Here is a 14,573-nt window from a genome sequence, read left to right as displayed (position 1 = left end):
AGGCAGACCTCTTCCGCAGAGACTGGGGAACTGACGTGGCCACCTCCAGGGGCACATGCACTTCACACGTGTCGAATGTGGGGATTGCCATTCCAGAGTGCTAGGTGGCCTGGGGCATCCAGCAGTCCAGGCTCCCCTTTGACCAGGCCAGGATGTGCTGCAGTCATTCCTGTGACCTCCCAGTTTTGGAGGGGTAGAGAACCAGGGCGTATTTCAGCCACATGAGAGCATAGGGGGCGTGTGCAACACTGCCCTGCCCTCCTCATCCACCTACCTATGCCTCCTGCCCCGCAGTCAAGCGGAATTTCAGCAGCGTGGCAGCCTCATCAGGCAACACGACTCTCAATGGGGAGGACGGAGTGGAGCAGACGGCCATCAAGGTGTCTCTGAAGTGCCCCATCACATTCCGGCGCATCCAGCTGCCTGCTCGAGGCCATGATTGCAAGCACGTCCAGGTGAGCCATCCCATAGGAGCCACCTAGAATCTGGCTATGATGGGAAAGGGTAGGCAGAGGGGCAGCAGAGCCTATCTCTGACCCCGCCACATGACGTCATGATCATCAGCAGCTGATTTCACTCACTCACTTTAGCCGTCATTTATCCTTTGAGCATCTTCTCTGCATGCCCAGGGCTAGAGCCCAGGGGGCTACAGAACTAGATTTAGACAGTTCCTGCCCGGGCAGATGTCAGATGCCAGCTGGAAATCCCACACATATGGCCAGGGCTAGTTCAGGACCTGAAAGCAGGGATGCCTCTGCCTGATCCCTGCTGTGTTCCAGGTCCTTGCCCCGAGCAGGTACTCAAGAAATGGGTGGAATGAGTGACAGTCACAGTCTGGGTGACTACAACAGAGCATTGTGCAAATGCAAGCAGCCCAAGGTGGCAAGATTCACTGGGCTGGGGCTGCTCAGGGAAGGAATCCCAGAAGAGGGTTGTGAGAGGCCATCCCCAAATAGCCTGGGTGTGAGCCTGCAGAGTAGGAGGGAGGGAGAGGCTCTGGGACCTCATCCCCATCCTTTAACACAGCCTCCTGAGGACTTCCTAAGTGAGCAAGAATCTCCCTCCTTCCCTTCAGGAGAATATGGTGGGCACAGTGGACATCTGGTCGCTTTATTTGACACACACACACTGATGAACTGGGTCGCATGTGTCCTCAGTACCTGGGCTGGGCTGGTGGGAAAGCCAGAGTCCACACTGCCCACACTGTCCACACTGGCTATCACAGGCAAGATCAGTTAGGGGCTGCTACAGGGGAACCACGAAGGCTTCTTGGAGGATGTAGGCATGGGAATGGGTGTGAGGAGGGCTTGGCAGAGGCGTGAAGAAACTTGGCATGGCAAGTGTGCTATATGAGCAGCAGAAAAATGACATGATCGTCACTCTACCCAACAGCCAACCCTGGGTCTCTCCCACCGTGTCTCCCTCCCTGGTGAGAGGTCTCCATAAGGGTCTCAGGGGCAATTGCACTTGCATTGAGGCTGTTTCTAAGTCCTGATCTTATCTGTCCATCTGTCTGTCTGTCGGCCTCCACAGTGCTTTGACCTGGAATCATACCTGCAGCTGAATTGCGAGAGAGGGACCTGGAGGTGTCCTGTGTGCAAGTGAGTGACACCCACCTCAGCAGAGCTCCGTTGACCTCCGCTTGGCCCTGCTCTTTGGGGTCCAGCCACCTTCATCTGCCCTAAAAGCTAAAGAACCCAAGTATAGCAGAGAGGCTCATAGTGGGAGCTGTACATAATCCCTTTGTATCAAGCTGTCACAAGGCCACCCTCTCCTGTTAGTGCCTGTAATAGTGACCAGCGACAGGGATGGTGCCATTAACAGAGGGGAAGGGTAGCTGTTTCCCTACCCGCCAGGGTCCAGGCGCAAAGACCAAGCTCTTTCCTCTCCTTTTCCAGTAAAACTGCTCTGCTCGAGGGCCTGGAGGTGGATCAGTACATGTGGGGCATCCTGAATGCCATCCAGCAGTAAGTGGGCCTCCCCGGCTAGGGTCACATGGGGCAGGGTGGCGGGAATGCCAGCCTGGATTGAATAAGGTGAGCGCTGAACATCCCTCATACCCTCAACCCCTTCCCCACAGGCTGGCAGACCACTTTCCTATATCTCTCGCCTTTCTAGGAGTTTGCCCCTGGGGCTTCTATACATGCGGGCAAGTAAACTTTCCAGAACAAACCAAACTAGGCCAGTGCTCAGTGCCCTTGGCAGCCACTTGCTGGGTGGAAGGCTCCAGGGCCAGCAGCCACTTGCTTTTCCTAGCATCATTCTCTCCATCTCCCAAAAGATGTAAAAATCCCATACACCTCTATCATAGGCAGAGCCTGGAGAGAATGGGGCCAGAGGGACTGGGCAAGGACACCTCAATGTCTGTCCAAGCTGGAGACTCTTATGTCCAAAGCTCAGCTCCCTGAAGCCTCAGTTCTGTCCCCTTGATCCCCGCAGCTCCGAGTTTGAAGAGGTCACCATCGACCCCACGTGCAGCTGGCGGCCAGTGCCCATCAAGTCAGACCTACACATTAAGGATGACCCTGATGGCATCCCCTCCAAGCGATTCAAGACCATGAGTCCCAGCCAGATGATCTTGCCCAACGTCATGGAGATGATCGCAGCCCTGGGCCCTGGTCCATCACCCTATCCACTCCCGCCTCCACCTGGGGCCACCAGCTCCAATGACTACAGCAACCAAGGTAGGTGACGCCAGACAAGGAGGGCAGCTCCAAGTCCCACAGAAGACAGGACTTCTGTGCTGATGGTGGCAGGTGTTGGGTGGAGGGTGTGGTGTGAAGACACAGAGGCAACATATGCCCCTCAAAACAGCCCTGCGTCGCTGGACTTAGGGGTACAATGGCCTATGTGCCACCATCATCCCATCTCTGTCCAGCTTCCTGGTTCCATCTGGCCCTGTGGATTGGTGTCCAGCTGGGAAGCATGACTGAAGAGCTGCCCTGTGGCCAGCCTCCTGCCTTTCCCACCCCACCCTGATCAGCCTCCTCTCCTGACTCTAGAAGCTCCCAGGGACAGCTCTAGGCCGGCAGGTGCCAATCCCAAGGCTTCAGAGCCTGCTTTGCTGGGGGCACAGCTGGCACCCCTTCCCCAGCCTGAGTCCTCACCAGGACCAACAGAACACTCTCACCTGGAGTTCTTGGCCCTTCGCCAGCCCTTCCCTGTTTCTCTGTGACATCTATATTGTCCCTATCCCTGCAACTCTCACACCCTCCCAGGGACAGACTCCAGGGGCTTGGAGCTCCAGCCTTTGGCTACTGAGGTCAGCATCACTACCCTCTTATTCTCTGCTGCCCAGACCAAGCTTCACCTGTACTGCCCTTGGCTCTCAGAAAGTACCTATTGCCCTCAAGCACAGAGGGTGACAGCTCCCCAGTAGGATCCTGCTCTTAGGTCCCCAGCGCTCCTGGATGATTACAGACCTAGAGTGGTTAGCCCACCCAGCCAGAGTCCACAGCATGCTGAGGGCCCCGGCTTCCCAATGTGCTAGTCTTTTGACCTCTTGCCACGGCCACATACTGGAGGGAGCAGTGGCCAGAAAAGCCAGACAGCTGGTTTCTAATGGTATCATCTTGAGTCTAATGAAGCTTTCTTCATGAACTTGGCAGATGTGGGGCATTCTCTCCCCTTCTGGACCTGGGTTATCTCAGTGATGAGGTGCAGCCATGTGGGGACAGTGAGAAGAAGAGGTCTGAAAGGCTAGCTCAGAATATCCTGTGGAAGGCTGAGACTTGGGTCTCATTCCACGTCCCCTCAACCCACAGGAGCCAGGCCCACCCCTTTCTCCCACTCTGCCTCTCCTCGCAGCTGTAGAACAGCACATGCCCTGGGGGCTGAGGCCCACTGGAGAACGCTGCATCACTGCCCCATTGCGCAGCCCGGAGGCTAAAGCTGCAGGAGCCTACTCTGGCCTCGCAGGAGGACAGGACTCGGTTCTTAATTTACACACTGCCCATCCCCCCAGGCTGGATGTCTGCCCTCTAGGTGACCCTCCCACCCCCACCATCTTGTTCTCTCCCAGGCAACAACTACCAGGGTCATGGCAACTTTGATTTCCCACATGGGAACCCTGGCGGGACGTCCATGAACGACTTCATGCACGGACCTCCCCAGCTCTCCCACCCCCCGGACATGCCCAACAACATGGCCGCCCTCGACAAACCCCTCAGCCACCCCATGCAGGAAACTGTGAGTACCTCTTCCTCACCCCATCTCCCCCACGCCCCCAGCCCCTGTGTTGGGCTGGTGGGCAGAGGGCTTTTCTGGGACCTTTCTAATGTTTGCCTAGTTCCCTCTTAGGCAAAGGGGAGGACTGAGAATTGGATCTAGGAGCTCAGAAGGAAGTGAGAGGCCCAACTGAGGCTGGGTCATAGCCTGTCAATGTCCTTGGACTTACCTCTTTCACCCAGGATATCGGATTCTCAGGAGATGGGGAAAGCTTCAGGCTCTCCCCACATGCACACGTGTATGCATGCACACCCCCCATGTACAAGCCCATCCACACCCCCACATGCAATTCCCTCATTTACACACAGTCTCACACTGACTTACTATAACCCCAGCCATCTAGAATTTTGTCCCAAGTCCAGGCTCTTAGTCCCCAGAGGTCTGAATCCTTGGTTCTACTGACTCCTACAGAAAGAAATGCTAGGAAGTCTGCTTACCCTGAGACTATTTACTCCTAGACCTGTTTTACATATTAACATATATTCTGCATTGCTGAGAAGGCCTCTTGCAGGTAAAGGTTTCCCGTGCCGTCCAAAGGCCTCCCTTTCCTGTGGCTGTGGCAGCAGTGGTAGGAGGCCTGGCCACTTCTTGAGAGCTCGTCTAGTGAGCACTGGATGATTTCGTTTGATTTAAGATTCCTAATCCTGTGCTCTGGGCCAGGCCTTGTACCAGGTGTAAGCAAGATGGACACAGGCCTTGTGCTAATGGAGCAAAAAGTCCAGCAGGGCCTGGATAGGAGAAGAAGTTGGGATTTGGGGGAAACTGAGGCCTGAAGGCTGAAGTCTGAGGTCTTGGTGATTCTGTCTGTTCCTGATCCCTCACTCTAGGAAAGAGGAAGAGTGGCAAGAGGGTAGTCACTGAGGGCCTGGCAGTGGATCTTGGGCCATACCAACTAAAGAGGAGGGTCCTGTTTGGTAGCAGGGTTAGATGGTCCTACATCAGAAGGTGCCACTCAGGTCTTCCCACCCTCCATCATGTGGCTGGAAGGAAGGGAGGAAGGAGTCTCTGCATTATACTTGTTCCATACTCATGACGTGGAGTTGGCTCTGCCACTGGGCCAGGGCTATCCTGTGGGCCACAGCCACCTGATTCTTAGTGACAATGACAGTTAACCAGGAATCCGGGTGAGGGGCACTGTAGCAATTTTCCCTTGGGACCCCAGAATGCCAGGTTGGAAATAGCTGCTTTCTTGGGGGCTTCAGCCACATTTTTACAAGTTACTTTCTGCTCCTTGGGGCTTCTGACTTCTGGGTGCCTCTCTCCTGCCCGCCTTCCCCCACCCTGCTCCCCAAGACCTGAGCATTCCACACCCACACACAGTCACATCCTGAACCCTCACAATTCCCAACACTGGAAAATGGCAGCAGGATGCCATATACTTCTGTGTCTAACAAGACTTTCTCCTGCCTTGTTAGCCCTGAACCTGCATTCTTCAGAGGGACCTGCACCTATGAGTTGACTTCACAGTTCCCCCCACCAGTATGCCTCCTGGATATGCACTGTCTTTCTGCATTTCTGGGCTCTCTCTAGATGGCAGCTGGACCCAGAAGTACAGATGTGCAAACTTGGGTGGTACGGTCACAGATACATTCCCCACACACCTGCCCAACCAGAGCAGGCTCCCCCCAGCGGAGCGCAAAGCTGGGAAGGATTCCCGTGCGCGCAAAGACTTACGAGAGAGCTCTGACCCGGTGCTGGTTTGCCCAAGGACTCTCCCGTGCCAGGTGGCAGATTGACAGGTCTGTCAGCAGGTCCCCGAGAGCACCTGCCCTTCAGGTCCTAAGACAGTCCAGAAGATGTCAAAGTCAAAGAGGACAGCTGTGTCAGCAGATCCAGTGACTGTCCTGGGCTGGGCTACCCCAGAATGGGCATGGTGGGGCATCCGTAGGCATGGGTGGGAGTCAAAAGCCTGCCTTACTGACAGCAGTGGTGGCCGTCCCTCCAGCCTCTCTTGGTCCTTCTTACCTCATGCACATCCCACACATGGTGCCTCAAGGTTACCAACCCCAAGCTGGAGGGTCACTGTGCTATGAGGGGCCACCTGGACCATGGGCAGAGGCCAGCCCACAGCCTCTGTGGAAACAGCTTTCAGGAGAAACAGGAAGAAGAACTAGGGTCTAGAGAAAATCAGGAAGGGGTACAGCTGCCATTTTCAGATTCATAAATGAAAAAATAATGTTTCTGTGGGGCTCAGAAGATGGAGAGGGGAGGGGCTTACTAAAAACCAAGGAGTCATTTGGTCACCGGGCTGGCTACCCTTTGAAGCAAATGGCCTAGCAAGCTAGTGAGCTCCCCTTTACAAATAGAGAGGGGATGGGGGAATGGGGCGCCTGCCTCTTAGAGATGCTGGGAGTGGGGTGAGGGCTTGGATTCAGGCTTTTTCTCCGAGATCTGAACTCTAAAGGAAGGGTGCTTGGAACAGCAAACAGACTATCGGGGGAAGTTTAAATCCCACCCACCACATGCTCCCCACCCATAGGCCATATTCAGTGCATATGTGCAAGGGAGAGCCTGGGTCCTCTAGTTCATCTGTCAGAGAAGCACGATCTGCCCCTACCTGAGCAAGGCACGCCCTTGGTGAGCCCTGGTACCCTAAGAGATGTGGAGGTGCCTGCCTTCCTCAGCACCCTAGGGATTCAGCCTGTATGTAGCTTCCTAGATGGGCGGCCAAAGAGTCTGGCAGTGCTGAAAGGCCCCTACTCTGTTCCTTTGACATCAACTCAGTTTCATCCTCCAGGGCAGCAGGCAGGGCTTCTGTCAAGGCCGATGGAAGGAACCTGCGTGCCCAGTACTGCCCCTGCCCAGGGCCCACTTGGGAGGCGCAGACCCACTCCCGAGCTGCATGCCTGCCCCATGCTGTCTGTCCATGTCTGCTCTCCACCGCCCAGGCCCTTGGGGGCCTGCACCACGCTGCCAGCAGCACCCCTCTTACCTCCCCACTCCCTGGAAACATGCCCATTTTGCTTCTTCATCCTGCCCTCGCTGTTATTCATTGTGGTGGTGGTGGTGTCCTGGCTCTGGAGGCGGAGGGGCTTGAAGGGCCTGGGCCGCACTCTCAGCATCTGTGCTTGTCCAGAGCCCCTGGCCGCCTCCCTTCCGGCCCCACGTGGCCTGAGAGGTCCTTCCTCCACCTTCCTCTGCACAGCCTCCCTGACTGGCAGTTTTGGGGGAGGATTTTGTCTATTTCTATGCAAAAAAACAAAAACAAAAACAAAAACATTCAACTTTGTAAAGGGGTGGCTTTGTTTTGGGGGTTTGTTATTTTCCTGGTTTTGTTTGGTTTTCATTTCTCCAGGCATCTCGTTGCTGTACCTCGTCACCTCACCTTTCTTTTCTCCTGCTCTCTCCTCCTCCACAGATGCCACACGCTGGCAGTTCTGACCAGCCCCATCCCTCCATACAACAAGGTTTGCACGTCCCACACCCCAGCAGCCAGTCAGGGCCTCCATTACATCACAGTGGGGCTCCTCCTCCTCCTTCCCAGCCTCCCCGGCAACCGCCACAGGCCGCTCCCAGCAACCATCCACACAGCGACCTGACCTTTAACCCCTCCTCAGCCTTAGAGGGTCAGGCCGGAGCGCAGGGAGCATCCGACATGCCGGAGCCTTCGCTGGATGTAAGTTGGGGTCTCCACTTGCCTTGGCCTGGGACTAGGCCTGGCGCCTGGGACCTGCCCGAAGAGCAGGGGTGGGTGTTGAGGGCTCAAGGCCTGGGTGGAGGAGGTGTAGCTGTGAGGGGGCGGGTGGGTGGCAGATGGGCCCAGCCAGCCTGCTTCCCCTGGCTCCAGAACCAGGGAACCCCACAATGGGGGAGCCTCACCAAGGGTCCGAGCATTCCCTGCCCCACCCTGCCAGCCCCTGCCCCCTGTCCCCTTGGCCAAAGTCCTGCAGTCCAGCCCTGACCCGCCTTCTCCCCAGGCCCTCGTAGAGTCCCTCTCAGCCTGGGTCTGGAAGCAGCACAGGAAGCTCCCTGCCCTTCTCCCCACCCCCCTCCTCCTATCCCTCTCCTCCCACATTGAGCTTGCCATCTCCGTGTCTGCCACACTCTCTGGCCCGAGGCAGGGGAGGGGCTGGAGTGACAGGGCCCCTCTGTCTCGCTGGTGTATGTCTGTCTCCAGTTTCTTGTCCGTGTGTTATCCATGCCCTGTGCTTCTGCTTGCTCCATCACTCACTCTGAGAGAGGCCCCTGTATGGGGTGATAGTAAAATCAGCCTTGGGTCACATGGGGGTTACCGAGGCGGAAGTGGGTGGCTGAAATGCAGGGGTCTCCAACCTTGAGACCCGGATGATCTGGAAGGTGGGAAGGGGTGCTGTGACTGTGGGGGCTGGGCAGCTGACCAGGGCTGGACAGGAAGGAATACAGAACTTGCCCCTCCCATTCCAACATCTAGGCTCTGGATTTTCAGAAAAGAGGCCTGCCCTCTCCTCAGCCACTCCTGTTCTTCACGTCACAATCCCACTGTCACCGTTGGCCCCAGCAGTGTCAGTCTTTGTAGTGAATGGGTTTCACTCAGTTGTGCGGCCATCTTGGATTCTCACCCAGCTCTCCTCCCCAAAGCAGGCCAAGGGTGGGGTGCTTTTAGATTTATGAGGATCCCCCATGTGACAGGAAGACTCCAAGGACCTTATGGTAGAGGGCAGGGACAGACAGCCCGCAGCCTCTGCCAAGGGGTCACAGGAAAGGAAGGTGTTATCAGCTGGCCATAGGCTCGCCAAGGAGCCATGAGCTCTTGGGATCCCGAGGTCCAGGGTGATAGGAACTGCAGAGACCACTCACCCTACATGCAAAATAGTTTCTGCTGGGAGGCCCACTCACCCTATGGCTCCTCAGGGAAGTGTGTCAGGGGGCCTGAGGAACATTCTGATCATGAGGAAGCCTCTTGACCCACCATGGGCCTTCCCAGCTGGTGGGCTTGAAATAAGCATGGGTGTACCCTAGACCAGCACAATGGCCTAGATGCATCTGGGGACAGCCAGCGTTGTTAGTTTCCCTGTTTGGGCCAGGACCCCAGGAGGCAGGTAAAGGGCAAGTGAACAGGCGTGGGGGTGCCGCTGCATTCCTTACCTAGCCCCTCAGCCAATACCTCATCTGGGCTTCTGTACTTTTTTTCCAGCTCCTTCCTGAACTCACAAATCCCGATGAGCTCCTCTCGTACCTGGACCCCCCCGACCTGCCGAGCAATAGTAACGATGATCTCCTGTCTCTCTTTGAGAACAACTGAAGCCCACCCTCTTTCGGGGCCATCCCTCCCCACTCTGCTCCTTCCCTATCTGTCCCCCACACACTTTCCTGCTGGGAGCCCATGTCCTCAGACCGCCCCTGCTGCAGCCTTCTCAGAGCAGAGGGGCGGGAGGGTGCACTCTGAAGGCTGTGTGGGTCTGGAGCCCATGCCCAGAACAGGCCCCGAAGATGACCCTCGCGATGGGGAGCCAGCCGGTGAGAGGGCATACACTGACGATGACTTGCTGGTCCCTCTGTGTGTGCTGATTCCAAATGACCAGTGGCCCCCAGGTTCTTCCAGTTTCTAAACTGTAACCCTGCCTCCCTGCTTCTTGGCCCAGAGCCTCCTTCAAGTGACTGAGCCTGAGAGAAGGCCTCCCCGAAACCCAAGCAGCCCCGAACCTTGGAAAAGCAGTGACAGTTGGCTGCACTGAAAACAGCCCACCCACCACCACCACCAACAACAACAACAACCACCCACCCATCACAGAAAAGCACAAACCTCTGGGAAAGAGAACTCTAGGGGCCAAGGTCATCATTTTGACCCTGACCTCTAAGCCAAGATATCGTATAAACACTCTCTCAAAGCAGAAAAAAAGGACAAGATTCTGTTTTTGAGAGAGGGTGTACTATTCCTGCTTGGGGACTGGTGGTGAAAGGGATCAGGGCCTCCTCAGAGCAAAGACAACGCAGCAGGTGGCTCCATGACCTTTGGACTCCAGCCTGGGCCCAGCCTTGGGGGACAGAGAGAGCGAGTACTCAGCCGTAATTATTGTGCCCTTAGTTGAGGGGCAGGGGAAAGCTACCAGGTGGAGTCAATAGGAACAGCAACTTAAAACTGCTCCAAGCCACTCCCTGTTTTTAAACAATAATGTAAAGCTACAAAGTCATCTGGAGAAAAGGAACATTGGACTTGGACAGCAAGCGAACCATTTCTCTACATGCGTTCTGTTTCCTCCCTCCTGCTTCTCGCCCAGACTGTTACATGGGACACCCACTTCCCTCTGTACTGGTTCTCCTTTGTCTCCCCAGACGGCAAGGTGGGATGGTGGAAAGACATGGGAGATGCGGGCTCGGGCGCACGTGCGGGCTTAGCAGCAGGAACCCCAGCATCGGTATCTCTCCTGCTCCTCTGTCCGTCTGTTCCTGGGCTCAAGGTCGCCCATGTTAGTTGGGATATATCCACGAGCATAGAGGGGTGTTTCTGTGGTTGTCCCACTGCGCTGCCAGCCTCTCATTCCCTCTGTGCCCCTCTGCCCTCAAAAGCTTCGTCCATACCCCTCACTTGAGAAGCAGCCTCTGGTTTTCCCTCACCGCTTTGCTCCGCCCAGCTTACTGCTCTCCAAGTCTCCCAGGTATCTTGTACGTCCGTTTCGTTTCAGGCTCCTCTGTGCTCCCCTAAGCCACATGGCCTGGGATGCTGCTGGGCTGTCAGGTCACTTGGGTCACATCTGTAAATTTGTTGCTCCCCTCCCTTCTGCTTCCTGGGGCCTTTCCCTGCTCTCCTGTCCACCACGTGTATGCTCAGTCTCCGTCTCCCTCTTAGTGGCGGGTGGTCCCCAGCACTCCTCTGGACTTGACCGGATGGGCAGCTCCAGCTGTTGATTTCCAGTCGCTTTACCAGACGCCAGCACAAGGTTTTCTGTAGGAAAGCTGCCATTGTCCGTCCCCTTGCCTTTTTTCCTTTGTCCCGTTGTCGAGGTTTTTTCAAACAGTGTGGTGTTCAGTATGCAAATCAATTATTTTATGAATTGCTTTTGTAAATATCTTTGTGAATATTTTAGTATCGTCTTTGATAATATTCAACATTTTCATGACCTGGTTATAGCCTTTGCTGGTGTTTTTAAAATACCTTGACTCAATGACAAAGACCGAGTCCTTTTTTAAAAAAAAAAACAACAACAAACAAAAACAAAAAAGCAACCAGGGCTATTTGTACAGATGAAGGGACGAAGAGCATGGGTGGCTAAACCGTGAGTTAGACAACCAGGCCCCCCACTGTTTAGAGCCATCCCCAGTTGTCTGGTGGGGACAAGGTGGCTCCAGGTAGCATATGGCCGTCCTTGCCCAGTGGCTGACAGCCCCGGCAGGTAGCCACACTGTGTTGGGCCATGTCGGAATGTTCCGCCCCAGACAGACTTACAGATGCCTTCCTTAGAAGTTCCTGCTTCCTGCCGTGCTACTTTTTCCCAGAAAGGCCTGGGGTTCGTTCTCATTTTTATTGGGCTGTCCCCACTCTGCTCACCGACCTGTCCACCGCTTCCTAATGCAGAGGGTCGATATGCTCCCCACAGCCCCGGCCCCAGGCACCTCCCTTAGCCATCTCTGTGGAAGCCGTGGCTCGGCACCCGAGGCAGGTTTCCCGGGTCCCCTTTTAAGCGAGCCTCCACCAGCAACTTCAGCAAAGAACTTTTCCTGAACCATGGTGCCTGAAGCCTGTGCTCAGGGGGATGTACTTTCGGAGTGATTTTGGAGCTAGGCCAGGGAGCAAGGGGAGGCACAAAGGCCTTGGGGGCTAGGAAAGCCCCAGCTGGTGACAGATTCAGATGACGACAGCCTCCCCAAGCAGGGGCGGTTCTGAACTCGGGAGATGCTTCCCTGATCCTTTTGGACAACTACTTGGAGCCATAAGTAACCTCAGCAAAAAAGAGGCCTCAGCAAGCCACTTCTCCATGACAGGCATCCAACCCAGGCCATAGGCACGTTTTTGCTGCCACTCCACAAGATGGACAGGGCGCCGGCTGGCAGGTGGGAAGGCCCAAGTACAGGCAATCACCCCATCTTCTTGGTTTGAAGCTTTACCCATGTGTCATGTTCCCTGTAGCCATTTTATTTTTTAAGAGACTTCTAATACTGTCTCCCTAATGGAAGCCCTAACCCCCCTCCTCCCCCTCCCAGAGAGCTACACGTCTGCTCCCTCAGCCTGACCCATCCAGATAGGGCGATGTCAGCAGCAGCGACTCAAAGGACGTGTGTACATATGTAAATGAGAAATAGAGACATGTTAACAGATGCATTCATTTCCCTTGGAATGTGTATTGTTTTTATTTTACGAAACAAAAAAGGCTTGGAACTCCATCTTAACGTGGAAAAACTAGATCCTGTTTGTTAGCGTTTGTGAGGTCTCTGCATCTGTCTCACTCATGTAATATACTCGGACCCTGTGTGAAAAGGACTTTTTGTTCTGTTTTGTTTTTATTTTACCTACATGTACTATTTAGCTTCAGTGTACTAGTCCTGCCACCTGTGTATTTTTAGGGTGCTATGGAAATGATGACAAGAAATGGGGATTTCAGAAGAAAATTGTAACCAGATTCATACTTTGTATAATTTTTGATATCATGATCGCAGGTGATCCACACGTACACACATAAACATACCCACAGTGCAGCCCGAAGTGACCCGCAGGAATCGTCATCGTCTTTGTACATCTATGTACAATGCAACCATTTCATACTTTAAACTGGTCAGAAAAGTAATTGTGATTTCTAGTCTTGCAAAGCTGTATGTAGTTAGATGATGTGACAACCTCTAATATTTATCTAATAAATATGTATTCAGATGAAACCTGTATATTAGGTGTTCATGTGGTTATTTTGTATTTAAAGATCAAATTATTTGACTATTGCTAGACATTTCTATACTCTGTTGTAACACTGAGGTATCTCATTTGCCCATGTTAATTTTTTTCTAAATAAATTGACAAAAACGAAGGTTTGGCGAATTAGCTATTTTGTGAACGTTAAGGAGTGGTTTGGGTGTTTTTGTTTTTGCTTTTAAACCACCACCACCCCTGCCTGACCACCCTGGAAAAAAAAAAAAAGGGAAGAAGAGGCAGAGAGAAGGGGAGAAAGAAAAAGAAAGGAGAGAGCGAGAAAGCGAAAAAGGAAGGGAAAGGAAGAAAGGGAGGGAGGAAACAAGGAAGGAAGGTGGTTTGGGTGTAGATTTGGAAGAGCCCCTGCCGTAGGTGTCCCTGGAAGAGGCTCTGAAACCTAGCATGAGAGTGTTCAGAGTCCGGTGCCCTCACCTTATGGTGGGACCCTGGTCTCTAGCCCCTGGGGGTGAGATAGGCAGGGAGAAGACCCCGGTGGGGTGCTGGCCTATCTTGTAGCAAGCAACCTTGCAGATTTTCTCCATTGAAGGAACAGGAACCTATTTCTCCTGTTAAGTCCAGAGGGCGCTGTCCAAAACCTTCAGAAATGAAGAACTAGAAGCACAGGTGTCACAGAGCCCGGAGTGTCGACTCGGCCGCTCTCCCTGCTGGCTGTCTCTGGGTACCCCACTCCTCAGCACCCCTGCCCCCATCTCCTCTAAAGGGACCTTGGGTTTCCTCTTTTCAGTGACTGCACTTTAACATGGGGTTCTGCTTCAGTCCCTACCTAGGTCACCGTTCTAACTGTCCTTACAGCCTCAGCATCTGACAGAAACTGACTGTTCTTCCCGTGTCTCACTGAAGTTTGGGGAAGTGAATCTCAGAGTCCATCAGCCAATCAACGCCCCTCTTCCACATAGCCGGGCAATGGGGAAAAAATGGCTGCTGCGGCTTTCCCTCCGCAGGGACCGGGTGAGGGCAGGTCCAAAGAAGGAAGGCGGGGCTGGCAGGCACCTCAAAATATATCTCCTGGAGTATGTTTGGGAATGTGTGTCTGGAGGATGTGAGATCTAAGTGTGACGGGTGTGTGTGTGTGTGTGTGTGTGAGTGTGAGTGTGTGTGCAGGAGCAAGCCAGTATGAGGGGTGCATGGTCCAGGATGGGTGCATGGTCACATCAGTGACAGAACTACCTGTGACAATTGGGTGCCTGGATTTCTCCACCTCTGGGGCTTCTCCAAGATGGTCAGTTTCTCTTTTTGGTGAGAGGTGGAAGATGAGGAGAAAAGGAGAATTTACATCAAAAGTGGAATCCTGGTCGCTAAACTGCAGGCACTCCCTTCTGGCAGCATCACCAGGGTAGGAAGCACGATGCTGTCTCTGAGTGTCTTCGAGAACAGACACTTCGGAGAGGAGGAGTGGGGGGCATCAGGGAAAGCTTTGAAAAAGGGACCACCCCCACACCCCGTTGCCTTAGAGCAGTGCTTCTCTACCATGTCCTTGAGTGACCCGTGAAATCAGTTTGATGGATTGTGA

The 14,573-nt window shown here is 54.1% G+C and overlaps 1 protein-coding gene across 1 annotated transcript in view; it reads left to right on the top strand.

The window, feature by feature from the left end:
* The window catches only part of ZMIZ1 (zinc finger MIZ-type containing 1), a 235,731-nt gene extending 222,571 nt beyond the window's left edge, over positions 1-13,160 (top strand). The window contains exons 19-25 of the mRNA XM_006915482.3: positions 295-455; positions 1,534-1,601; positions 1,899-1,967; positions 2,440-2,684; positions 4,022-4,188; positions 7,586-7,843; positions 9,341-13,160. Of these exons, the coding sequence (XP_006915544.1) occupies positions 295-455; positions 1,534-1,601; positions 1,899-1,967; positions 2,440-2,684; positions 4,022-4,188; positions 7,586-7,843; positions 9,341-9,448 (1,076 nt within the window). The 3' untranslated portion in view covers positions 9,449-13,160. The remainder of the gene's footprint in view (positions 1-294; positions 456-1,533; positions 1,602-1,898; positions 1,968-2,439; positions 2,685-4,021; positions 4,189-7,585; positions 7,844-9,340) is intronic.
* Positions 13,161-14,573: the final 1,413 nt, after the last annotated feature.

This window comes from Pteropus alecto, unplaced genomic scaffold (genome assembly GCF_000325575.1).
Source record: "Pteropus alecto unplaced genomic scaffold, ASM32557v1 scaffold155, whole genome shotgun sequence".
Taxonomy (NCBI): domain Eukaryota; kingdom Metazoa; phylum Chordata; class Mammalia; order Chiroptera; family Pteropodidae; genus Pteropus; species Pteropus alecto.
The sequence above is the reverse complement of the archived record's forward strand: the minus strand, read 5'-3'. Positions and strand labels throughout refer to the sequence as shown.